This window comes from Xenopus tropicalis, chromosome 2, assembly GCF_000004195.4.
Source record: "Xenopus tropicalis strain Nigerian chromosome 2, UCB_Xtro_10.0, whole genome shotgun sequence".
In the NCBI taxonomy this organism is placed as follows: Eukaryota; Metazoa; Chordata; class Amphibia; order Anura; family Pipidae; genus Xenopus; species Xenopus tropicalis.
In genome coordinates this window covers 9676682-9704263 of record NC_030678.2, presented here as the reverse complement: position 1 = coordinate 9704263, position 27582 = coordinate 9676682, and the positions used below count along the sequence as shown (strand labels likewise).

Here is a 27582-nt window from a genome sequence, read left to right as displayed (position 1 = left end):
TCCAGCTTCATTTCTTTTTTACTATAGCCTTCCTCAGGCACAGAAATAACACAATAATAATAAACAAACAAACAAAAAATGTCCTTCAAACAACAGAGCATAAATATTTCCCATACGACGAGTGGAACAACCAGAATATCTTACAGACAAGGCCACCGAGTCAATAAATAAATTGGGGTAAATAACAAAAGTCACATTCTATAAAGTTGGCTGAGAAACAGTAATTAATTTACAGTAATTAACAAACGGAAGAGACGCTCTCGGCTCTCAATCCAACGTGGCGCAAAAAAAACGGCCAACTTAATACTGGGGTCAATGGAGAAAATGCTCTTACTTCATTGGTGCCTTCGAGCTAGAGGGCGGGACTCGCGGCAATGTCACGGTGATCGATAGCACTTATATATGTGCCTATACAATATGCTTTGGGTGCATGGGTGTTACCATGTGATCACTCGCTGGCAGTTAGGTAGAACAATGATACATATGACATAATCTATACTGATGTATGACATCATCTATACTGACATTTATCCAATAGCGATCTTTGCTGGCAGCCTGCTAGAAATTCTCCTATTACGCTCTGTAGCAAATACTTCAGCGAGGCCTCCTGGGCCTGGTTATAATAAATAGGCATTATCGGGGGGGGGGGGGGTAACTATAGGGACCCGGTTCCAACCGCCACCAATACTCCCAAAGGGTTGTAATGGGGTAAGGGGGGTTATTCGCTTTTATATAGCACAGTACTGATTTGTCGGATTACAAAAAAAGAGGGGAGGAGCATGTTGGACCTCTGGGTCCATTAGAGACACCTATACCGTACCCCCCTAATTATTGGCATATTATTGACATTTGTCAAGCGCAATAAGGCAAGAAATGCTACATGTTATATTTGTGAGTTCAGTACCAGCCAATGGCCTTTGCAGTTCTTTAGCAGGGAGGGTCTGTGCTTCTGAAGATGCCCCGCCCAGTAACCCCCCTGCTTTGGGCTAAGCTTTCTAGCCTGCACCAATCAAAACACTGGGGAGCTGCTGTGAACAACTTGGATCATTCCTGTTATAGGGCTGGTACAGTGAGCTCAGGATATAAAATACAGCATTTCTAGTCAGGTTAAGTTCTCCTTTAATAAACCGCCCCCCCCGTTACCGAGTGATGTAACAAACCCTGTTTGAACCCTCCGGCTCTCGTGACGCGCAATGCCCACCGTACCTCTATGGTCTTTAGTTCACAAGAGCCGTGATCGTTTCAGGCTGCCGCTAGATAATCAACGACCAATCGCAAGTTTACTAACAAACTATTAATAGGAACATCCTCTTGAATGTATGCACCTCATTGGTTGGACCGTTACAGTACTGGCCCAAGTACAAGTCTTTATTTTCCAGTGTCAGGATAGTTCTGCTAGTCTGAAATGACGCACTCTTGGCGCTTGAGCGGACGAGCCGATTGGCTCTTCGATGATAGCTGCACGTCCCAATACTCCTCCAATAGCTTAGTAACTGTACATCTGTCCTTGTGTGTCTGGGGGTACCTCCTGCACAGTGTGGGGCCCTGATGACTGCTGCTCAGTCTGCTCCGAGGGCTGATCTTCTTCAGGATGGGGCGGGGTCTCCCCCGCAGGCACCGCCCTCCACGTCAGCGGCGCCTCACTAGAAATCTGACCTCCCAGAGGAGCGATGGAGTTCACAAAAGTAGTGAGGTTGATGAAGTGCGCGACAGGCTGAGGGCCGGCGGCATCCTGCGAGGCCGCAATGGCCAGTTCTGCCGGGCGATTGTGTAGCACCGCACTGCCGCTCACTGCATCAAAGGTGACAGTTAAGATGGAGCTGTCCAGCTGCAACTGCCGCTCGGAGGCGGCCAAGTGACCCACGGCTACGGGCTGGAGGCTGGCGAACTGAGTGCCTGCTGTGGTGGTTATGGGAGTAACCGTAATGTTTGTAAGGCCAACCGTGCAAGATGGTGCGGGGACACTCCCATCGCTGATTGTGACCACGACCTGCAGAATAAAAACATATACAGGATAGGGTTAGGGTAATCTTACCCTCTTCTCTATGCACAGACCCTGTTTATTAAAGGGAAACTAACCCCCCAGAATGAATATGTAACCAACAGACAGTTTATATCATATTAAGTGACCTATTAAAGAATCCCCCAAACTGGAATATATATATCAGTAAATATTGCCCTTTTACATCCTTTCCCTTGAGCCGCCATTTAGGGATGGGCTGTGTGCTCCCTCAGAGATCAGCTGACAGGAAGTGATGCAGCTCTAACTGTAACAGGAAGTAGTGAGAACTCTGCCCATTCATTGGCTGATGGGGCCTAGCATGTATGTGTGCCTTGGCTTGTTTGTGTGCACTGTGACTCCTATGATCCCAGGGGGCGGCCCTTAATTCTTAAAATGGCAGTTTCCTATTTAGGATTACCCAATGGCACATACTGCTAAAAAAGTATATTTATATGAAAATGGTTTATTTAGCTGAAGCAGGGTTTTACATATGAGCTGTTTATGCAATATATTTATATTGACTCCTACATTGTTTGGGGGTATAGTTTTCCTTTAATGGGGATTTAAACAGAAAAAAGTCTTGGGAATGGACTTCAGCAACATGGATTTATTTTTAGTGGTTTCTGGGATATTAGCAGTTTTAGACTGTTATTATTATCATTCTTTATTCATATATAGTGCTTCAGAGATTAAACATTATGCCCATCAGTTCCGGCCCCAGTTGCAGACAGTGCCCTCATATTATATATATATTAGTATTAGTGGTTGTATATATAGTTTATGTATGTGAGTGTATAGATAGGTAAGTATAGGTTGTGGGTGCTGGGTTTACTTGGAAGGGTTGAACTTGATGGACTCTGGTCTTTTTTTAACCCTATGTAACTATGTAACTCTATCATATTATCAGAACCCTGACTGAAATCTGATAAGGGCCCCCAATTCTTTAAGAGCTGTAGCTGCAACATATAATCTGACCTGCTGCAAAGTCTCCACGGCGGAACCATCCTCGTCTCCGCTGCTGCGTGTAAACTCCGACTCCTTCTCCTGATATTCGGTGAATGTGGGATCTTCCGGATCCTCTGCGTCTTCCTCCCGACTCTTGCGCTTTCCCGCGCGGGAGGTGCCCGTTCTCATCCGTTTCGCCCGCTGCAGTCCCTCATGCTCTTCCACATCCAGCTCTCGCTGTAACAACACACAGAATGGGTCACTGGTGCCCTGGTAGCACTAAGGAACCATTTTACCAAATATACCTGCAATGATAGGAACGGCCCCGGAGCAAAGGAGCAGCTCCAGTCAGTCTGTGGGGCAGTAACAATGAGACCAATGAGACCATTCCTTACCTGTTACTGAATCATGAGGGGTCACTCCATTCCACAATCTGTTTCCCTTTTATTCCTATGGGGAGCGTGCCCCCCCCATTCTGCACAACTCAGGAAGCCCCCCTATACTGCTGGGTCTGTTCTCTCTGTACTGCCCCGTTTGCTTCCAGCTTATACACAAACTTGTCACATTGAACAGTTATTATTAGACTTGTCCTGGAGTAAGGCCGGTGCAGCCACACAAGGTAAATCCCCCCGAGCGTCCCCCCCACACCCCACAGGCACAGTGGCTGAGACTGACAGTATGGGGATAGTGTAACTGCTCAGTGGGTTATGGTACTGGCACGGTACTACTCTATAACCACGCACATGATCTTACAGTTTAGTGAAACTAGGGAAAGGGCTGTTTGAAGGTAAATGTTATGTTAATGTAATTAATGTGAGTATTGGCTACTGGAAAGTAAATGTGGCTGTCAGAGGGTTGTGTGAGTGTGGCTGTGAGGAGTGCCAAGTGTCCGAATGGCTGAGTGTTAAACTGGATACAGAAGGGTATTGTGAGTATGAAACAGGCTGTGAGTGTGGCAGAGGCAGGTAGGGGTGCGTAAGTACCTGAGCCTGGGGTGGGGACTGTGAGACACCGGGAATGCATGTGTAGAACAGGCTGGGAGAAGGTGAGTGAGTGTGAGACAGGCTGTGAGAAGGTGAGTGCGAGACAGGCTGTGAGAAGGTGAGTGAGTGCGAGACAGGCTGTGAGATGGTGAGTGAGTGCGAGACAGGCTGTGAGATGGTGAGTGAGTGCGAGACAGGCTGTGAGATGGTGAGTGAGTGCGAGACAGGCTGTGAGATGGTGAGTGAGTGCGAGACAGGCTGTGAGATGGTGAGTGAGTGCGAGACAGGCTGTGAGATGGTGAGTGAGTGCGAAACAGGCTGTGAGATGGTGAGTGAGTGCGAGACAGGCTGTGAGATGGTGAGTGAGTGCGAGACAGGCTGTGAGAAGGTGAGTGAGTGCGAGACAGGCTGTGAGAAGGTGAGTGAGTGCGAGACAGGCTGTGAGAAGGTGAGCGAGTGCGAGACAGGCTGTGAGAAGGTGAGCGAGTGCGAGACAGGCTGTGAGATGGTGAGTGGGTGCAGAACAGACTGGGAGAAGGTGAGCGAGTGCGAGACCGTGGGCGAGTGTGCGAGACAAGCTGGGAGGTGGGCGAGTGTGCGAGACAAGCTGGGAGGTGGGCGAGTGTGCGAGACAAGCTGGGAGGTGGGCGAGTGTGCGAGACAAGCTGGGAGGTGGGCGAGTGTGCGAGACAAGCTGGGAGGTGGGCGAGTGTGCGAGACAAGCTGGGAGGTGGGCGAGTGTGCGAGACAAGCTGGGAGGTGGGCGAGTGTGCGAGACAGGCTGGGAGATGGGTGAGACAGACTGGGGGTGTGGGCGCTGTGTGCAGGAGACATGTCGGGGTTACCTGTACAATGCTTAATGATGTATCTATGGCCTCAGATTCTTGCAGGTCATCTAAGTCTTCAATCCGTACAGAAAGGACCTAATAGAGATAGGATTGAGCTTTTACTCCTTGTGTAAAGGAAACTGTGATTGAAATTGGGAAATTTGTCTGTTCAGAAGGTGAGTGTAACTGTGCTGAGTGTAACCGGGGGGGCTGCGTGTAACCGGGGGGGACCCCTGGGCCAGCTTCCATCCATCCAGCTAGGGCAAGTTGTTATCCCTACCGAAGGCAATAGCCTCTAGCATGGCCTCATCCATCCATCAAGCTAGCTCTCCCAGCCATCCCTAGCCACTCCCAGCCATCCCTAGCCACTCCCAGCCATCCCTAGCCACTCCCAGCCATCCCTAGCCACTCCCAGCCATCCCTAGCCACTCACACTCACCCCTAGCCACTCCCATCCATCCCTAGCCACTCCCATCCATCCCTAGCTACTCCCATCCATCCCTAGCCACTCACACTCACCCCTAGCCACTCACACTCACCCCTAGCCACTCACACTCACCCCTAGCCACTCCCATCCATCCCTAGCCACTCCAAGCTGTGGGCTGCAGGATTGGTGCTACTAACCTCTGGGTGCTTGCGCCTTAAATGGCGGCTCATAGACGCCCTGGTTGACACCTTGGTCCCACACAGATTGCAGCTCTGCGCCTCCACCTTGTCGTGGGTGAGCTGGACGTGTTTCTGGAGCATGTACTCGGTCACGTACTTCTTATCACACACCGTGCACGTCCACTGCTTCCCCACTTTATTGGGGGCCAAAACAAAGAGAGAAAAGTGACAGAGCAAATTCAACTACAAAGCCCTTAGTTTCCTTATGCACAGCCCGGGGGGGCCGGGTAATCTGGGGAACAGTGCCCCCTGGCTACAAGCTACACATAGGGAAACTGGAAGATGGCGCTGATGCGGGGAGGAAATGTATAGTTACCTGTGTGGATGAGTTTGTGAGTTTCCATTGTGTTCTTTTCGCTGAATGTTTTCCCGCACAATTCGCACATAAAGTCTTTGATCCCTGAACAGGAAGAACAGGAGTCAGTGGTGATGCCGCGGGGCCAACAGGCAGCTGTCTGTTTCACTGGGCTCACCTGTGTGCCTCTTGTAGTGCTTCAGCATGTTCACCTTCTGGGCAAACCTGCGGTGGCACTCCATGCACTCGTACTCCTTGATACCCTTGTGCAGCTTCATGTGGTGCCGCAGAGCGTGCTTTGTCTTCATTCCTGAGCCAAACACAAACCAATCACAGGCCAGAAATACCGCCTCACTGCAACGCCACTATCATGCCCCAAGCAGAGGTAGATGGTACGTACTAGATATGGGTTTTTGAAAGAATTTGGACCTAGATTGGGGAGTGGCAACTACAGATGCACCCAATCCACTATTTTTGGATTCGGCCAAACTTTGAATCCTTCGTAAAAGATTCGGCGGAATAAGGTCTGGGAAATGTAACAGCTGCTGGGGGGCTGGGAGAGTCAATACGGGGCATCAGAGAAGGTGCAAAGGTTCTACTTCTCTAACAGATATGAGAAGCAGTGCAAAGGGGCAGACTCCATGATTTGAATGGTAGGGGTAGCTGGGAATCCTACAGATGGGGAGACTCCATGATTTGAATGGTAGGGGTAGCTGGGAATCCAACAGATGGGGAGACTCCATGATTTGAATGGTAGGGGTAGCTGGGAATCCTACAGATGGGGAGACTCCATGATTTGAATGGTAGGGGTAGCTGGGAATGCAACAGATGGGGAGACTCCATGATTTGGGGGGTAGGGGTAGCTGGGAATCCAACAGATGGGGAGACTCCATGATTTGAATGGTAGGGGTAGCTGGGAATCCTACAGATGGGGAGACTCCATGATTTGAATGGTAGGGGTAGCTGGGAATCCAACAGATGGGGAGACTCCATGATTTGGGGGGTAGGGGTAGCTGGGAATCCTACAGATGGGGAGACTCCATGATTTGAATGGTAGGGGTAGCTGGGAATCCAACAGATGGGGAGACTCCATGATTTGGGGGGTAGGGGTAGCTGGGAATCCTACAGATGGGGAGACTCCATGATCTGGAGGGTAGGGGTAGCTGGGAATCCAACAGATGGGGAGACCCCATGATTTGGGGGGTAGGGGTAGCTGGGAATCCTACAGATGGGGAGACTCCATGATTTGGGGGTAGGGGTAGCTGGGAATCCAACAGATGGGGAGACCCCATGATTTGGGGGGTAGGGGTAGCTGGGAATCCTACAGATGGGGAGACTCCATGATTTGGAGGGTAGGGGTAGCTGGGAATCCAACAGATGGGGAGACTCCATGATTTGGAGGGTAGGGGTAGCTGGGAATCCAACAGATGGGGAGACCCCATGATTTGGAGGGTAGGGGTAGCTGGGAATCCTACAGATGGGGAGACTCCATGATTTGGAGGGTAGGGGTAGCTGGGAATCCAACAGATGGGGAGACCCCATGATTTGGAGGGTAGGGGTAGCTGGGAATCCTACAGATGGGGAGACTCCATGATTTGGGGGTAGGGGTAGCTGGGAATCCAACAGATGGGGAGACTCCATGATTTGGGGGGTAGGGGTAGCTGGGAATCCAACAGATGGGGAGACCCCATGATTTGGAGGGTAGGGGTAGCTGGGAATCCTACAGATGGGGAGACTCCATGATTTGGGGGTAGGGGTAGCTGGGAATCCAACAGATGGGGAGACCCCATGATTTGGAGGGTAGGGGTAGCTGGGAATCCTACAGATGGGGAGACTCCATGATTTGGGGGTAGGGGTAGCTGGGAATCCAACAGATGGGGAGACTCCATGATTTGGGGGGTAGGGGTAGCTGGGAATCCTACAGACGGGGAGACTCCATGATTTGGGGGGTAGGGATAGCTGGGAATTCAACAGATGGGGAGACTCCATGATTTGGGGGGTAGGGGTAGCTGGGAATCCAACAGATGGGGAGACTCCATGATTTGGGGGGTAGGGGTAGCTGGGAATCCTACAGATGGGGAGACTCCATGATTTGGGGGGTAGGGGTAGCTGGGAATCCAACAGATGGGGAGACTCCATGATTTGGGGGGTAGGGGTAGCTGGGAATCCAACAGACGGGCAAGATGGGGAGACTCCATGATTTGGGGGGTAGGGGTAGCTGGGAATCCTACAGATGGGGAGACTCCATGATTTGGGGGGTAGGGGTAGCTGGGAATCCTACAGACAGGGAGACTCCATGATTTGGGGGGTAGGGGTAGCTGGGAATCCAACAGATGGGGAGACTCCATGATTTGGGGGGTAGGGGTAGCTGGGAATCCAACAGACGGGCAAGATGGGGAGACTCCATGATTTGGGGGGTAGGGGTAGCTGGGAATCCAACAGACGGGCAGATGGGGAGACTCCATGTTTATGTGACAAAAAATTAAAAAGATTTTATGGGTTCGGTTTGGCCAGATGCATCCTGCTGAAAAAGTCTGAATCCCAAACCAAATCCTGGATTCGGTGCATCCCTAGCGCCAACCCACAGTGCACCAAATTCTACAAACTACTACTCCCAGCAGCCCCAGCACAACCTGGGTGCCATGAAATACGCGCTATTAGGCACAAACGTTTCTGTATCCATAGGAACCAGGAATTACCTTTCCCACACTCAGCGCACAGATACTCCCGGATGTTGTCATGGACCCTCATGTGCTCCTTTAGCATATCCTTCCGCGCAAACGACTTCCCGCACTGCTCGCAGCCGTGACTCTTCACTCCTACAGGGGAAGCGGAAACCGTAACAGTAGGAAGAGTTAGGGGGCAAGTCTGCAGTTAAGGCACACAGGAACAAACCCTCGAGTCTCACACTCTCCATAGTTACATAGGGTTGAAAAAAGACCAGAGTCCATCAAGTTCAACCCTTCCAAGTAAACCCAGCACCCACACCCTATACTTACCCATCTATACACTCACATACATAAACTATATATACACCCACTAATACTAACTGTAGATATTAGTATCACAATAGCCTTGGATATTCTGCTTGTTCAAGAACTCCAGTCTCAGGCCTTATCTAAATATCACAAAGGAGGGCCCTGTACTAAAGGGAAATGCCCGACCTGCTTCACCCAATCAGGTCAGTGAAAACTCCCACTTAGTTGCTACGGGTTACTGGACTGGTCTTAGGGCAAAGACACACATAGCATTTAGTCATGGCCATTTGTATATTAATATATGACTGTTAAATCGCAGTTACTTGTCGCGGCTACAAAAACAGACAATGCTGATCATTTACTGATAATAGTCTCTACGTGTGTTTTAGCAGAGGCAGTTCTCAGTATTATCTATGGCAGGGGAATTTCTGGCGTTTAGTAGCTGCTACTAAGTAGCTCTGTGTGTCTTTGCCCATACACATGCCAATAAAAGCTGCAGACATGGCCCCTCCGGATTCAGGGTGACGTCACACAGAACTACTAGCCTGCTCTACTCCTATTCCGGGCTCTCTTTCAAGCCACTGCCTCGTTGCTAGGTTAAACCGGACCCTAGCAACCAGGTAGCTGCTGAAATTCCAAACGGGAGAACCGCTGAGCAAAAAGCAAAATAATTCAAAAACGGCAAATAATAAAAAATGAAGACCAATTGCACATTTTCTCACTCTCTACATTCCACTAAAGGTTAATTTAAAGGTGTACAAACCCCTTTAAAAGAGCCGCTCGTACCTGAGTGAATGAGTTTGTGCCTCTCCAGATTTCCGATGCTGTTGAAAATCCTGCCGCAGACCTCACAGGGGTGAATGTACCTGAGCGGGGGACAGAGAGGGGGATTATGGACGGGACAGATGCCCGTTACTGGGGTAGGTTGCTCAGGGGCAGTGTCGCTGTACAGACAGGGGAACAGAAATACGACATTGTGCAACTATACACCTACTTCTGCACCTCTGGGTCGGGCAGGTTCTCCCGGTGAATGACCATGTGAGCGTGATACGTTGCTTTGAGCGCAAAGCGCCGGTGGCAAATGCTGCAGTCGTAGCCGTTCTCAGCGTGGATATCCATGATGTGCTTGAGGTATTCCTTCCCCCGAGCAAATGAGATCTGGGCAGGAAATAGGCAGGTAAAATAGACATATAGAGACTGGGGACTTTTTCCACTGCCCATAAAAATTCTCAATTATATTTTCACATTAAATGCACCAGCTTTATGTCCCCCCAATAAACCAGCTTTAATGACCCCCAATGACCAGGGGTACCTGAGCAAGGCTGGAGCACTAGAGGGGGGCGGGAAAACATTGGTTCATACATGGAGCACTTACACCTGTATAATATATATATATATATATATATATATATATATATATATATATATATATATATATATAGTATAATATACAGTTTGGTGATTTTCCTAGGGGGCCAAACTGTAAATTATATCCTAAACGGTGTTTAGTGATGTCATCGGTTATAATCGGAGCTTAGTGATGTCATTTCTGTCACATGATTCACTAAAACTTGTATATTACAATAAATAAAGTACCCCCTGTTGTAAAATATGAGGATTTTAGAAGTCACCTCCATGACCATATAAAAGCACTCAGCCTTCGGTGACTTATATCCCTATATGTTACAATAGGGGGCACTTTATTCACTATATATTATAAGGAACTCCTCTGGGACTTATAATATCCCTATATGTTACAATAGGGGGCACTTTATTCACTATATATTATAAGGAACTCCTCGGGGGCTTATAATATCCCTATATGTTACAATAGGGGGTACTTTATTCACTATATATTATAAGGAACTCCTCGGGGACTTATAATATCCCTATATGTTACAATAGGGGGTACTTTATTCACTATATATTATAAGGAACTCCTCGGGGGCTTATAATATCCCTATATGTTACAATAGGGGGTACTTTATTCACTATATATATATATATATATATATATATATATATATATATATATATATATTCATTAGTACGACTGTCCCACCTGGCACCTCTTGCAGCTGTACTTGTGCGGCTCCGTTTCTACGCTCCCGTCAGAGTTTTCGTCATTGTCCTCCGACGAGATGCCGATCTTCCCAATGAACTCTTCCCGCTGCTGGTCATTCATCAGTGCAATGTCCTACTGGGTCAGATTTCTATAGTTACAGGTAGTGGAGCCCAGTAACGGGGTACAGCTTCACATCACAACGTTACGCAAATTGAGTAAGTTATTTATAAAGTTACGCTAAAACTTACACAATTAACATAAGTTAAGCAAATTGCTTAACTTGCCTACAAACTTACGGAACTTGCGTATCAAGCAAAAGCCAATGCAGAGAAGCTTTGCAGGGACAAACTCCACTGACCCCAATGAACTGATTACATGAACTTTCCAGCAGGGGAATGACTGGTTATTATAGAGTCACATCAGCTGTTTGTATTGGGATCTATTTACTGACTGATATGAGCGGCTCCTACATGAACTTTCCAGCAGGGGAATGACTGTTTATTATAGAGTCACATCAGCTGTTTGTATTGGGATCTATTTACTGAATGATATGAGCGGCTCCTACATGAACTTTCCAGCAGGGGAATGACTGGTTATTATAGAGTCACATCAGCTGTTTGTATTGGGATCTATTTACTGACTGATATGAGCGGCTCCTACATGAACTTTCCAGCAGGGGAATGACTGTTTATTATAGAGTCACATCAGCTGTTTGTATTGGGATCTATTTACTGAATGATATGAGCGGCTCCTACATGAACTTTCCAGCAGGGGAATGACTGGTTATTATAGAGTCACATCAGCTGTTTGTATTGGGATCTATTTACTGAATGATATGAGCGGCTCCTACATGAACTTTCCAGCAGGGGAATGACTGGTTATTATAGAGTCACATCAGCTGTTTGTATTGGGATCTATTTACTGAATGATATGAGCGGCTCCTACATGAACTTTCCAGCAGGGGAATGACTGGTTATTATAGAGTCACATCAGCTGTGTGTATTGGGATCTATTTACTGACTGATATGAGCGGCTCCTACATGAACTTTCCAGCAGAGGAATGACTGGTTATTATAGAGTCACATCAGCTGTTTGTATTGGGATCTATTTACTGAATGATATGAGCGGCTCCTACATGAACTTTCCAGCAGAGGAATGACTGGTTATTATAGAGTCACATCAGCTGTTTGTATTGGGATCTATTTACTGAATGATATGAGCGGCTCCTACATGAACTTTCCAGCAGGGGAATGACTGGTTATTATAGAGTCACATCAGCTGTTTGTATTGGGATCTATTTACTGAATGATATGAGCGGCTCCTACATGAACTTTCCAGCAGGGGAATGACTGGTTATTATAGAGTCACATCAGCTGTTTGTATTGGGATCTATTTACTGAATGATATCAGCGGCTCCTACATGAACTTTCCAGCAGGGGAATGACTGGTTATTATAGAGTCACATCAGCTGTTTGTATTGGGATCTATTTACTGAATGATATGAGCGGCTCCTACATGAACTTTCCAGCAGGGGAATGACTGGTTATTATAGAGTCACATCAGCTGTTTGTATTGGGATCTATTTACTGACTGATATGAGCGGCTCCTACATGAACTTTCCAGCAGGGGAATGACTGGTTATTATAGAGTCACATCAGCTGTTTGTATTGGGATCTATTTACTGAATGATATGAGCGGCTCCTACATGAACTTTCCAGCAGGGGAATGACTGGTTATTATAGAGTCACATCAGCTGTTTGTATTGGGATCTATTTACTGAATGATATGAGCGGCTCCTACATGAACTTTCCAGCAGGGGAATGACTGGTTATTGGGCCCCACAGCAACATCACTGAGCCCCTGCACTTACGCGATTTACGTAACTTAAGCAAAGACTTACGTTACTTTGAAATAAACTTAGGTTACTTACGTATAACTCCACCGCCCCGAATTAAAATACTGACTTATTAGCACATTTTTTTGTACTATTTTTATGAATTACTAGTACCAGTTACTAATAACTTTTGCTCCAGTGCATTTCTGCCATTACCTTGAAATGAATGTGGATGTGATCCCGTAGGACATCGACTCTGAAGAATTTTCGGCCGCAGATTTCGCAGGTGTATTTCTTGTCTCCGTGAGTGAGGAGGTGCTTGTTCATGTTGCTTCTGCAGGAGAACATCTGTAGGGAGAATGAGGCCCAGCGCCAGAACATCATCATATAGGCAGATGCATCATACACAAATGGCACTAACATCCAATGAAAAGCAGCTTCGCACATAGCTCACCTTCCCGCACACAGGACAGGCCGACGGCTCCTTTTTATACCGGATAGAATTGTCGGTGTTCTGATGGAGGCTTTCCCGCTTTACGCGTCTCACTCCTGCGCGGGACAGAACCAAAATGTGTTAAAGAGCCCCACACAACACAGAAACCCCTAATATCCCTATCACTGTAATTTGTTCCTTCAGAAAGTAGAAATAAATACCATTTTTATATGCTGAAATGTTCCCCTCTTTCTGCATCATTTGAAATCCTGGCAGGGGAGGAGGGACTAAAACACTGATGTTACAAATTGTAACAACTTCTCCCCAGGTTACAGACAGCATGCAGGAACTACATAACCCACAATGCATTGCACTGGGATGTTCCTTTCCTTATTGACATCACATGTGCAGCAGGGGATTGTGGGATTGGGAGGAGGCAGGCTGAAGGCAGGCTGAGGGGAGGTGACTACTGTTTATTTGAGTCACAAAGTAGTCAACCAATCAGCAGGAGAACAGGGGGCAGGGCTTAGCGAACAGTTCCAAACCATATTATTACATTAAACATCTATTCCTAGCATCTTTTCAATTAGTCTTCATTTTTTATTTTGTATAGTTTTTTTTTTTAATTATTTGCCTTTGTCTTCTAAATCTTTCAAAGCTTTCAAATAGGGGTCACTGACCCAGAAGCAAAAAAAAAAAAAAAAAAAGATTGCTCTGTGAAGCTACAATTTTATTGTTATTTTTATTACTTATCTTTACATTTAGGCCCTCCTCTATTCACATTCCTGTCTCTTTCAAATCACTGCTTGGTTGCTAGGTTAAATTAGACTCTAGCAACCGGATAGCTACTGAAATTCCAAACTAGAGAACAAAATGCTAAATAATTCAAAAACTGCAAATAATATAAAATGAAAATCCATTGCAAATTGTATCAGAATAACCTTCTATACATCATACAGTTGTGTTTGGGTGGTGTTGCCCTTTAATGTAAATATAGGCAGAGTTTCCTAATCCATATAAAGCCAGGTATGCTCCTGAGTTCTCTGGAGCTTCAGAATTATGGCGCCAAAGGATAGATGACATATTGTTACCAGTAATGACCCTATTCACCTTCCAGGTGCCTCCGGTGATGCTCCAGCATTACATCCCTCCTGTAGAACAGTTTGTTACAGATCTCACAGGCAAATTTCTTTTCCCCGTGCTTCTTCTTGTGCTTGGAGAGGTTACTGTTGGTGGAGAAGAACCGGTAGCACATCTCACACTGGAACGACTTGTCATCTGTTGGGGTTACAGACAGTAGTTATAGAGAAGGTAAATGTGCATTGCCTTTCCCAGAGAGCTTAAAGGGATACCTCATGATTTTTATGGGGTACTTTTTATTTCTAAATGACACTGTTACACAGCAAATAATTCCCTCTACCATTTAACCTTTTATTCTTGAACCAACAAATGTATTTGTAGCTGTAATATTGGTGTGTAGGCGCCATCTCAGTGCATTGTGCCTGAGTCTGAGCTTTCAGTCAGCGCTACACATTAGAACTGCTTTCAGCTAACCTATTGTTTCTCCTACTCCCATGTAACTGGAGGAGTCCCAAGCCGGACTTGGATTTCTTACTATTGAGTGCTATTCTGATACCTACTGGGAGCTGCTATCTTGCTCCCTTCCCATTGTTCTGCTGATCGGCTGCTGGGGGTGAGGGGGGGGATATCACTCCAACTTGCAGCGCAGCAGTAAAGTGTGCCTGAGTCTCAGCTTTCAGCCAGCGCTACACATTAGAACTGCTTTCAGCTAACCTATTGTTTCTCCTACTCCCATGTAACTGGAGGAGTCCCAAGCCGGACTTGGATTTCTTACTATTGAGTGCTATTCTGATACCTACTGGAGGCTGCTATCTTGCTCCCTTCCCATTGTTCTGCTGATCGGCTGCTGGGGGTGAGGGGGGGATATCACTCCAACTTGCAGCGCAGCAGTAAAGTGTGCCTGAGTCTGAGCTTTCAGCCAGCGCTACATATTAGAACTGCTTTCAGCTAACCTATTGTTTCTCCTACTCCCATGTAACTGGAGGAGTCCCAAGCCGGACTTGGATTTCTTACTATTGAGTGCTATTCTGATACCTACTGGGAGCTGCTATCTTGCTCCCTTCCCATTGTTCTGCTGATCGGCTGCTGGGGGTGAGGGGGGACGGATATCACTCCAGCTTGCAGCGCAGCAGTAAAGTGTGAGTGAAGTTTATCAGAGCACAGGTCACATGGCTGTGGCACCCTGGGAAATGAAGAATATGGCTAGCCCCATGGGAAAAACAGATTACAATGCAGGATTCTGCTGGAGAAGCTCTATTAACTGATGGGTTTTGAAAAAAAACTTGTTTTCCCATTTAAGTTGGTTGTTCTCAGATTGGACTGTGGCAGACAGCTGGTAGCGGATATCCCCACAGCAGCTGTTGAAGGCTTCTCACATATCCCCCCCACCTGTTCTACAGTTGTGAAACTCCAGAAATCCTTGGATCCGAAAAGCCTTCTCGCAGGTGTTGCAGCGATACCTGTAATCCCCATCTACCTGTAAGGAAAGCAAATGCATAGCCATAAATCCTATTGGGAAAAACGGAGCTTGTATTTAATGGTTTGCCTAGAGACCCATAGCAACCAATCAGATGTCTGCCCCCCAGGTATGTCAAACTTAAATAGGACAGAGGGCTGAAATAATTAGGCAGTTTTCATTGAGGGCCTTTTACAATATATAAAGGGGGCATATACTCCCCCTCATTGTTTAGGTAATGATCAATACATGGTCCTTTTTACTTTACAAACATGTATTAGAGGAGAGATTGAATGGCAGGAAGGGTACCTTAATGCTTCTCTGCTTAACTCTATCACTGCTATCCCCATTGGACAATATAACTGAACAGATAACCATTGGCCATTGCACTGAATATTTTTTTGCCTAACGGTTAATGAAGAAATACGTATGTTTTTTGTTATTTTTTTGCATTAACCCAAGCAAATTCTAATAACGGAAAGACTCATTCTACTTCCTTTTCTTATCTGCAGTCCACTGAGAGACGGCAGTATAATGAGCTGCTCCTTATCTGAAAGAAGGCTGTAGCTGTGGGAAGGGAGGGGTTTGTTTATACAGAGGGCTACTCAATGAAAACCAAATTTTTTTGCATAATGTCGTCAGTATTATAAACTATGCAAAAAGCATGAAACGTAGCAGATTTTTGAGGAAAAAGCTATTACTGCAGTAACCGTAGTCACACATGATGAAAAGGACTCGTTTGTACGCCACACAAAAGAAACCAACCTCGTTCCTGCTGTGCTTATAAGAAACGTGCTGCTTGAGGCTCTCCTTCCGACTGAAGAGTTTGGAGCACTCCTCGCACTTAAACAGCTTGTCCCCTAAGGATATAAAAGTGCAATTGCTAAGGCAAAGCTATTTTCCTAGAATCGAACGCCTACAGAAGCTCCAGGACATGCTACCAAAATAACCTCAGAAAGGTGCCAGTTAGAAAACACGCATATAAAACGAATGGCAGTGATGCTAATAAATGGGAATGGTATTGCTGATAACTGTCTGGGTTCTAAGGATGCCCAGACTCTGTGCCTACCGTGGGATCGGACATGCCGGCTAAGGTTGCTGCTGTTACGGAACACTTTGGCACAGATGTTGCACTGGAAGACGCGCTTGTGATCCCCCAGCTGCCTCGCAAACTTCCGCCGGATCGCGTGCCTGCTGCCAGGGAGCAACATACTTCTCTTCACCGAGCTGCTAGTTTGGTGAAAAGCAAATCTGTACAGGGCAAATAAAGGCATAAAAGTTACAAGCCCCCAGGCAGGCCAGGCAAAATGGATGTACGTAAGGGATATACAGCGGCACTGCCCGGATAGATGATGGTTCAAAGTTGGGGAGACACCAAACAAATAACAACAAGGTCTCCTCTGCCTTGAAACTATAGACCAGGGGTCCTCAAACTACGGCCCACGGGCCGGATACAGTCCCCAAGGACATTTACCCCGCCGCATCCTCACCCCTGGCTACTACCTGTTTGCCTCAGCGCAGTCCTCGACCCCTGCACTTCACGTCACCGCGTCCCACCGGCCAACACTAATGACGCGGTGACGGACCACACTGAGGCAAACGAGTAGTAGCTAGGATTTTGGCAGGATTTTGTAGCAGCTGAACTTTGTGTACTAACTATAGCCCAGTCTGAGGAACTGTGAACTGGCCCCCTGTTTAAAAAGTTTGAGGACCCCTGCTATAGACTTACCCCCATATGTAGTAAATTTGCACAGGAGCAGTAACCCATAGCAACCAATAGGATGTTTGCATTTAAACAGGTGAGCAGTAAATTCTACCTGCTGACTGGTTGCTATGGGTTACTGCTCCTGGGCAAACTTGGTTTTATTACATTAACCCACTAAAGTCTAAAGTTTCACAACTTAGGTGTTTAGGTTGTTAGGGTGTACGTGGGTGGGGGGGTAATAAGGAGTCTCTCGATGCAATATCCCACAAAGCTTACTTGGAGACAGGGGGCAGGCTGTTGGCGGCATTGGGTAATTTTCCCAACATTAGCTCCATGAATTTGTCCTCTGGATCGTGGGGCAGTTGAACGTCATCGGGAGGGATCTCTGTTATAATTTCCGCCACTCGGTCGGATGAGAAGACTGGATTGTATAAGATCGGGTTGTGTTCTAGGGAGAGAAAAAGGCAAGTACATTAGTCTCTGCATTTTCCCACTCACCCAAACACACCCCAGGCTCTGCACCTCTGCTCCATCCAAACACACCCCAGGCTCTGCACCTCTGCTCCATCCAAACACACCCCAGGCTCTGCACCTCTGCTCCATCCAAACACACCCCAGGCTCTGCACCTCTGCTCCATACAAACACACCCCAGGCTCTGCACCTCTGCTCCATCCAAACACACCCCAGGCTCTGCACCTCTGCTCCATCCAAACACACCCCAGGCTCTGCACCTCTGCTCACCACCCCAGGCTCTGCACCTCTGCTCCATCCAAACTCACCCCAGGCTCTGGACTTCTGCTCCATCCAAACACACCCCAGGCTCTGGACCTCTGCTCCATCCAAACACACCCCAGGCTCTGCACCTCTGCTCCATCCAAACACACCCCAGGCTCTGCACCTCTGCTCCATCCAAACACACCCCAGGCTCTGCACCTCTGCTCCATCCAAACTCACCCCAGGCTCTGCACCTCTGCTCCATACAAACTCACCCCAGGCTCTGCACCTCTGCTCCATCCAAACTCACCCCAGGCTCTGCACCTCTGCTCCATCCAAACTCACCCCAGGCTCTGCACCTCTGCTCCATCCAAACACACCCCAGGCTCTGCACCTCTGCTCCATACAAACACACCCCAGGCTCTGGACTTCTGCTCCATCCAAACACACCCCAGGCTCTGCACCTCTGCTCCATCCAAACTCACCCCAGGCTCTGCACCTCTGCTCCATCCAAACACACTCCAGGCTCTGCACCTCTGCTCCATCCAAACACACCCCAGGCTCTGCATCTCTTCTCCATCCAAACACACTCCAGGCTCTGCACCTCTGCTCCATCCAAACACACCCCAGGCTCTGCACCTCTGCTCCATCCAAACACACCCCAGGCTCTGCACCTCTGCTCCATCCAAACACACCCCAGGCTCTGCACCTCTGCTCCATCCAAACACACCCCAGGCTCTGCACCTCTGCTCCATCCAAACACACCCCAGGCTCTGCACCTCTGCTCCATCCAAACACACCCCAAGCTCTGCACCTCTGCTCCATCCAAACACACCCCAGGCTCTGCACCTCTGCTCCATCCAAACACACCCCAGGCTCTGCACCTCTGCTCCATCCAAACACACCCCAGGCTCTGCATCTTCAATCTCTACACCAACTAAATACACCAGGTTAAACATATCAGGTACTGAATATTACCTAATATAAGGCTCTGCGTCTCACCCCCCACTCCAAAAACATCAGCCTCTGTACCACTCACTCACCCAAGTAATATAACCCTCCACATCCCCTCCAATGTAAAAAAAAAAAAAAAAAAAAGACCCTTTATTCTTTTCAGCCAAAAACATTGGCCTCCACCAATCTCTTCCAGTGAAACATATACCGGCCTCTGCCCCCCTAGCCCCATTAGCAGGACTTACAGGCCCAATAGCACTGCCATATAAACCCTCACTGCTCTCACCTGCTGGGCTGTCATCATCCACTATCACAAGAGGGATATTGCCTTTTGGAACTTTGGACTTGCGGCCCCTCTTTGGTTTCTTCTTCACCTCCAGGTTTTGGTTGGAGTCGGCACAGATGACGGTCTGGTCGGCACTCACACTCACCGTATCACACTCCAGGTAGGAGTTCTCACATTGAGTTGGAGGGGGAATCCCTTTGGCTTGTTCTAAATGACTAAGCAAATGTTCTGTGGGGTAAACAGAGGCACGGTATTGGCAAAAGCCCTGACTAATGCTGGCGGGATGCCCTAATATTTATTATAAGTTTATTCTTTTATCTAATTCTATTAACCCCGAGTTGTTTAAATCTAGCAGAATATGGATTATATAAAGGCTATATAGGCGATATAATGGCTGCATCTTTAGGACATTATCCCGGGAAGCAAAGATGCCCATATATACAGCTGGCATCCTGCATAGGCGGAAGGGCTTACATGTTGCAGACCCACGACTTGCACTTTATTCTATTTGCCGTCGGCCGGCCAATCACAAAGCTGGCATCACTGTCATAACAATAACAGGTTCAGCCAATTACCGCTCTAGGAAAGTCACAAATAGACGCGTCTATACACCTGTCAAAAGATTGGGTTCGATAAAGGTGGTGCTACACACTTTACAGGTCCAGTGGCAGGTTTCCACGTGAATGATATCGCTGTTATCCTGACACGAAACTGGTAAAATAAAAGGATAAAATACAATTAGAAACAAAGAGATTCTACAGATAAGCTCTGGGCATTGGAACCCAGGCCGCCATGAGTTATGAAATGACCCCCAATGAATTAAACAACTGAAGGGAAATTCCACTGCCCCCAATGAACTGACTGACTTATTAGCTCATTAATTACTCATTGTAACGATTTATATGAACTGTTTATTATAGAGTCACATCAGCTGTTTGTATTGGGATCTATTTACTGAATGATATGAGCGGCTCCTACATGAACTTTCCAGCAGGGGAATGACTGGTTATTATAGAGTCACATCGGCTGTTTGTATTGGGATCTATTTACTGAATGATATGAGCGGCTCCTACATGAACTTTCCAGCAGGGGAATGACTGGTTATTATAGAGTCACATCAGCTGTTTGTATTGGGATCTATTTACTGACTGATATGAGCGGCTCCTACATGAACTTTCCAGCAGGGGAATGACTGGTTATTATAGAGTCACATCAGCTGTTTGTATTGGGATCTATTTACTGAATGATATGAGTGTCTCCTACATGAACTTTCCAGCAGGGGAATGACTGGTTATTATAGAGTCACATCGGCTGTTTGTATTGGGATCTATTTACTGAATGATATGAGTGGCCCCTACATGAACTTTCCAGCAGGGGAATGACTGGTTATTGGGCCCCACAGAAATATCATTGGGCCCCTAAACAGTTTATGTAACTTATGCAAAAACTTAGGGGGTTAAACTTAGGGCAAACTTCAGTAACCCCCCCCCCCAATAAACTGAATGACTTAGCACATTAATCAATGGAACTCTTTATATTGCACACACAAGGGGCGTGGTCACAATTTTGGTTTCTGATGGCTGCCCTGTAGGAACCCCCTATCTGTATGTACCAGTATTATTAGCAACAATCTTCATATTATAAGGCCTCAGTCATACCCCAAGCTGCTTTCTAGCACTCAGCCCATAAGCTGGAATAAAGGGCATACCTGAGGTGTAAGCTGCAGGCGGATGAGTAACTTTCATCTTTTTGGGAGACAAAATGGCAGTGGGGGGAGTCTTGGAAGACGAACTTGGGTTCAGGTCTTTTTCAGGTTCAGCAGCCAAGAAATTCACCTCTGTTAGGGGTTAACAGTATTTATGAATACTACAAACACACTTACTGCCAAAAGCACCAAATGCAGAGTTGCCCATTGCCTACAGTATAATAAGTAAGTAAGGCTTTTATTGTCATTCCAACCATATACAGTTCAGTACACAGTGAAACGAAACAACGTTTCGCCAGGGCCAAGGTGCTACATACATGCAACAACATAAATTAATAACACAACATAAATTAACAACACAAATTATGAGGTATGAGTTGAGGTAGTGGAAGAGAAACTGTAAACATTTACATTCCTGAAGTAGCAGTAATGATTAAAGAATAGAAAAGTATTTGTGTGCAAATAACAAAGTAAAATAAGATAAATATTATACAAATATTGCAGTTCAGGTAGGTAGGTATGAACAATTTAGACTGTTGTAGATGGTTGTAGATCAGAGTGATTATGAGATGGTTGTAGATCAGGGTGATTGTGCATGTTTGTGTTTATCAGTTCAATCCTGATGTTATTTAGTTCGTCTGAATGATTTGTGTGTGTATGTTTATCAGTCCAGACCCTTTGTGTTGAGGAGCCGGATGGCTTGTGGGTAAGGTTTATATGGTGTCAACTTCCCCTTTAAACAAAGTCTGTTAAAAAGGCAAAGTGGGCAGCATTTCCTGTACACCGAGCCTGCGGCGGGCCATGTTTTGGAGCTCATCGTTGGCACAGTGAGCACTGAATTAGAAATGAATATTTCCAGAAGCCCACACCTCTATACAAGTGCAAGCTCACTAGGGCAGACTTACCACTGTGGCAAGGTATGGCAGGCTTTAGCAAAGCTTTCTCCATTCTTCTTGCGTAGAAGGCTGCGTACCACACTCGCAGCTCGGCACCTAGCGCTATATCCTGGGAGGTAGTAAAGTAGACGTCGTTGCCATGTTGGAAGGCGGTCAGGTTCTGATGAGTGAAATCCGCGGCCGGCCGCACAAACATCATCCAGTTGCAATCGTCCTCGCTGGACGTGTCACACAGCTCCGACCGGCCATCCTTGTGGAACACCTGCAATTGCCAACATTCGGTTACCACTGGGCAAGCAAATGTCTCCATGACGGGCAACAATGGCATCCAATGCAACAACAGTAAGCACGAGGATACACAGGGGGCACCTAGTGTGCCAGACCCTCACTGTGATGCCCCTGCTGCCTGGGGTGTGTGAACAGAATCCTTCAATCAGTATGATATGTACATACATACTCTTTATTTGCTTCCTAGGCACACTTACTTACCCTTACTGATGCCAGGGAGACCTGGAGGGTGCTATATCCTTACTGAATAACATAGCCACAGTCCCCAAGGTACAAGTGCAGAAGGGAGAAGAAGAATCTGTCTAAAGATACTGCCTACTTTCTAGTGGTACTTAGCAAACCATATATACATCATATGGCCCCTGTAGGGGCCCCCCATACCTAACCGTACCATCTGCTCCTCAATTCAGCTCTATTTGCCCCTATCTGTTAAGGCAGAGCAGCACAGTGAGGTTGGCAGCCTCCATGTTGAGCCACTTGGCATCCTGTCTCTAGCTCTCTAGTAGCCAACAATATGTGCAATTGAAGTTGATCTGGTCATGACTTCAGTTGTGCATGATTGGTGATCACTGCCAGAGAGAGATCTGGGAAAAAGACACAGAATGGCCAGACATGGCGGCCCCCAACCCCACTGCTCCACCCTGCGTTTTATACACAGCTAGAGGCACATGGAGCAGTACTAGGGTGTGTACCGCTGGTGTTATTTATGGTGCCAAGCCATAGCCAAAGCAAATCACATTCTTGAGTTGTACCTTAAGCAAGAAACGTGGCTCTTTGTCCAGTTTGGAAACTCTCTTAGACTCAAATGGGCCAAACTGGGTACGCTTCACGAGCGGCGTCACGGCAAAAACCCCTTCTGCGCCATCCTCTGCCTGCTTGATTTCCAAGTTTGAAGGAAGGGAAGACCTACCCGAATAAACAGCCAATCAGAACATGTCCAGTATATTCATTTATCCCCATAGTTAAGCGGCAGTTTGTAACTTCTGCTTAGTTGTGACTCCTATGGGTGAAGACACACGGAGCTATGAGTAGCAGCTACTAAGATAGACAATGCTGATCATTTACTGATAATTGTGTCTACGTGTGCTTTAGCAGAGGCAATTCTCAGTACTGTCTATGGCAGGGGATTTTTCTAGACATGAAAAAGTAGCTGCTACTAGTAGCCCAGTGTGTCTTCACCCTTAAACACTACAGCAGAAGCTGCTTGATTACCAAGCCTGGAGAAGCTGTTAATACGGATGCAGGTCAGATAACAGCCTTATTCCGGTGCCCCCCACACCTTCCCCTGTTTCCCAATTAATTACCGGGCTCGGCTCAAAACAAAAGAATCCTGGACAGTAACCACAGGCCCAAGCTCCGGGCATTCGGAATCGTGATACTGCCCGCAGTCATCACACCCTGCAGATAAAAGAAAAAGGGAGAATTGTAAATCCATAAAATATCCTTATACTATACTTTGTGCCATGTGTGTGATAAACTTACATATAAATACAGCTTCATCCATTGGTTCCTGGGCCATTATCCACACCTATGGAAAGAAAATAAGAGTGAAGTACCCTGGGGAGGTGCTTATATCATGTGCATGTTTAAGGGGAAGACACACAGCAGATACTAAACTCCAGAAAATTCCCTGCCACTGACAATGCTGTCTAAGCTAAACACACGTAGAGACAATTATCGGTAAATAATGAGCATTGTCTGTTTTAGTAGCCATGACAAGTAGCTGCTACTAGTAGCCCCGCGTGTCTTCACCCTTAAGGTCCCCATACACAGGCAGATAGTAGCTGCCGATATCGGTCCCTTGGACCGATTCGGCAGCTTATCTGCCCTTGTAGGGGCAGAACCGAGGGGCCTGGCCGACCTATATCTGGCCTGAAATCGGGCAGATATTGATCGGGCAGGTTAGAAAATCCAGTCGGATCGGGGACCGCATCGGCTCGTTGATGCGGTCCCTGAACCGACTGCCCCATTGCCGCGTTTAGAATTCACCTACATACCCCCCGATTTCGCCCACCCGTAGGTAGGGATATCGGGTGAAGATCCGCTCGCTTGGCGATCTTATAGTGTATGGGGACCTTTAGACTGGGTCTAGAACTCCAGGAGGTACTGATCCACACTGTCAGGGGGCTCGTTTAGCTGCACGCAGGAAGGACAACCATAACTATATGGGGCATTATATCTCATTGGGGGTCATTTATAAAATTTGCGCAGCCCAGAATTATTCGCACATTAAACATAAAGCTTTTTAAACATGGTATATTCACAAACTGTGAAAATGGATGCACACACTCTGCGTCTGAGTTACGCCACAACTGTAGTGGTTGCAAAAATCTTCGATAAAACCGGTTTCGCAATTTGCAAATGTACACCCCCGCAAAGAGAAAGGCAAGCTCATACAAATCGCAATTTCATTTGAAAATTTGTGCAATTCCCATTTTACGGTGATTCACAACAAAAAAAAAAGAAAGACGGGCACAGCGGTGCAAAATGTAAGCATTTATGGGAAAACGTGCAAAACAACCAAAAATATGCGATGAGCAAACTTTAGAAATGACCCCCAGTGTCTTTACTTGCCCAAGTGTTGGGGGAAGGCAGAATAATATCACATTTGTACATCCTGCAGTCGGCCCTACAGACCCCTAGTCCCACAGGCCTCTCTGCAACCATAGGGGCTGCTGTAGGGCAGTTACGCCCCCATAGGCAAAGCCCTGTACTGAGCCAGTTTTCAAATCCGGCGCAGGTTGCCCTTTACAAGGGGAAGTATGACAGTTACATTATCAGAAACAATTTCAGCGCTGCAGTTTGCACCACAAAATACATTTTTATTTATTATTCATTAAAGAAAACTGAGACAAGTAGCGCCTACTGGATTAGCGCCCAGTTATTATCCTCCCCTGAGAGCAGGTGGTCACATCAGATTAGCATCAGGAGGATTTACGTTCTTGCCGCTCTTCTAATTTCCAGTGATAATTTCCAGTTAAAGAGGATACACACCCAAAACCAATACTTTACTTAATGAAAAAGCTTTCCAAAACTCGTTTATTATACCTTTTGTGCCTCTGCCCATTCCCGGCTGTGACTGTAACTGACCAGGTCCCCTTAGGGATCTAATCACTGGCCCCATGGGTTTTATTATGTAATAATTAGATTAACTAATGGCCAAGTACCGCAGTATAGGGGCAAATAAATTACCTGATAGCAAAGATACAGCGGGTATAGGGGCAATTATATTATGGACAGGAACTTCAACTAAAGAGGCAATTGTATTAACTAATAGGCAGGGAATGCAGGTATAGGGGCAAATATATTATACATGGCAAGGTTATTCAAAGGGGCAATTACAGTATATTAATGAATAATGCAGGTATAGCAGCAATTTAATTTTATTATTTATGGCCAGGTCATTCAACTAAAGGGGCAATTATATTAACTAATGGCCAGGGAATGCAGGTATAGGGGCAATTTTATTATTTATGGCCAGGTACTTTAACTAAAGGGGCAATTATATTAACTAATGGCCAAGGAATGCAGGTATAGGGGCAATTTTATTATTTATGGCCAGGTACTTTAACTAAAGGGGCAATTATATTAACTAATGGCCAGGGAATGCAGGTATAGGGGCAATTTTATTATTTATGGCCAGGTACTTTAACTAAAGGGGCAATTATATTAACTAATGGCCAGGGAATGCAGGTATAGTGGCAAATATATTATTTATGGCCAGGTACTTTAACTAAAGGGGCAATTATATTAACTAATGGCCACAGAATGCAGGTATAGGGGCAATTTTATTATTTATGGCCAGGTCATTCAACTAAAGGGGCAATTATATTAACTAATGGTCAGGGAATACAGATATAGGGGTATTCAGGTCATTCAAAGAAAGGGGCAATCACAGTAACTATTTGCCAGGGAATGCAGGTATGGGGGCAATTATAGTAACTAATGGCTAGGCAATGCAAGTAAGTGGGCAAATATAGTATGTATTGCCAGGTCATTCAACTAAAGGGGCAATTATATAGGGGAAATCACAGTAACTAATGGATAGGGAATGCAGGTAAAGTTGCAAATATATTATTTATTCTCAGGTCATTCAAAGAAAGGGGCAATTACAGTAACTACTCGCCGGGGAATGGGAAATAATGGCCAGAGAATGCAGGTATTTGGGCATTTATAGTATCTAATGGCTAGGCAATGCAGGTAAAGGGGCAAATATAATATTTATTGCCAGGTCATTCAACTAAAGGGGCAATAACAGTAACTAACGGTTAGAGAATGCAGGTAAAGGGGCAATTATATTAACTAATGGCCAGGGAATGCTGGTATAGGGGCAATTTTATTATTTATGGCCAGGTCATTCAACTAAAGGGGCAATTATATTAACTAATGGCCAGGGAATGCAGGTATAGTGGCAAATATATTATTTATGGCCAGGTACTTTAACTAAAGGGGCAATTATATTAACTAATGGCCATAGAATGCAGGTAAAGGGGCAAATATATTATTTATGGCCAGGTACTTTAACTAAAGGGGCAATTATATTAACTAATGGCCATAGAATGCAGGTATAGGGGCAAATATATTATTTATGGCCAGGTACTTTAACTAAAGGGGCAATTATACTAACTAATGGCCATAGAATGCAGGTAAAGGGGCAAATATAATATTTATTGCCAGGTCATTCAACTAAAGGGGCAATAACAGTAACTAATGGTTAGATAATGCAGGTAAAGGGGCAAATATAATATTTATTCTCAGGTCAGTCAAAGAAAGGGGCAATTATATAGGGGCAATCATAGTAACTAATGGATAGGGAATGCAGGTAAAGGGGCAAATATAATATTTATTCTTAGGTCAGTCAAAGAAAGGGGCAATTATATAGGGGCAATCACAATAACTAGTGGATAGGGAATGCAGGTGGGGGGGCAATTATAGTAATTAATGGACAAATTGGGCAACTATAGTAGAAATGGCAAAGTAATGGAGGGGCCAGCATGCACTGGGGCACACATGGGGCAATAATATATTAACTAATATGACTGCTCCGCAGGTATAGGGGCAATAGTACTGAGCAATTACTGAGAATGACAGAATGCCCCTGCAATGAGCGAATATAAGTGCCCCATCACTGAGTCCCTAGGGGCGGCCCAGCTGGGAGGGGACGGCGCTCCGGGATCCGCACACCCAGCCGGGTTTTAACTGCGATCCCCTAGCGGAGGGGAAGCCGCCCCCACCCCCCGGCTGCAACAAAGAACAGTCGGCCTGGAGACTGGAGCGGGAGGGAGCCCTTACTCGCCCCCGCCTCTCCCTGCCGGCCCCCACTCCAACCCGCCGCTTCCCCCGGCCTGTGTCCGCTCTGCCCCATAGCCCCTACCTGCTCCTCTATAGCCCGAGTGGGAACCGAATCCAGGCTCCGGGTTCCGATCCGCTCCGGAAATCACGCAGGACCGGAAGAGAGCGGCCGGGGCG

At 46.5% G+C, this 27582-nt stretch overlaps 1 protein-coding gene and 1 long non-coding RNA gene across 6 annotated transcripts; both read right to left on the bottom strand.

Annotated features, from left to right (window-relative positions):
• On the bottom strand, positions 1–27572 carry prdm15 (PR domain 15). 4 transcript variants are annotated; one of them, XM_012958061.3, is made up of 25 exons: positions 27488–27572; positions 23596–23641; positions 23418–23511; positions 22866–23019; positions 21835–22087; positions 20933–21061; positions 19837–19935; positions 19225–19452; positions 17546–17717; positions 16634–16815; positions 16330–16424; positions 15498–15585; positions 14139–14306; positions 13050–13144; positions 12812–12943; positions 10759–10893; positions 9691–9854; positions 9483–9562; positions 8418–8537; positions 5897–6028; positions 5740–5823; positions 5382–5560; positions 4776–4853; positions 2978–3184; positions 1–1990 (listed from the first exon to the last, which is right to left on the bottom strand). In XM_012958061.3, exons 2-25 carry the CDS (start codon positions 23630–23632, stop codon positions 1487–1489), a joined length of 3609 nt encoding a protein of 1202 aa, XP_012813515.1. In that variant the 5' UTR covers positions 23633–23641; positions 27488–27572; the 3' UTR covers positions 1–1486. The 4 variants fall into 4 exon arrangements, with proteins under 4 accessions (XP_012813515.1, XP_012813516.1, XP_004912269.1 ...); XM_012958062.3 differs by having other exon boundaries at positions 5382–5557; XM_004912212.4 differs by lacking the exon at positions 4776–4853 and having other exon boundaries at positions 27488–27571.
• On the bottom strand, positions 17795–19207 carry LOC116408746. 2 transcript variants are annotated; one of them, XR_004221197.1, is made up of 2 exons: positions 18449–19207; positions 17795–18001 (listed from the first exon to the last, which is right to left on the bottom strand). It is a non-coding gene; the product is annotated as an uncharacterized LOC116408746 (long non-coding RNA). The 2 variants fall into 2 exon arrangements; XR_004221198.1 differs by having other exon boundaries at positions 18799–19207.
• Positions 27573–27582: the final 10 nt, after the last annotated feature.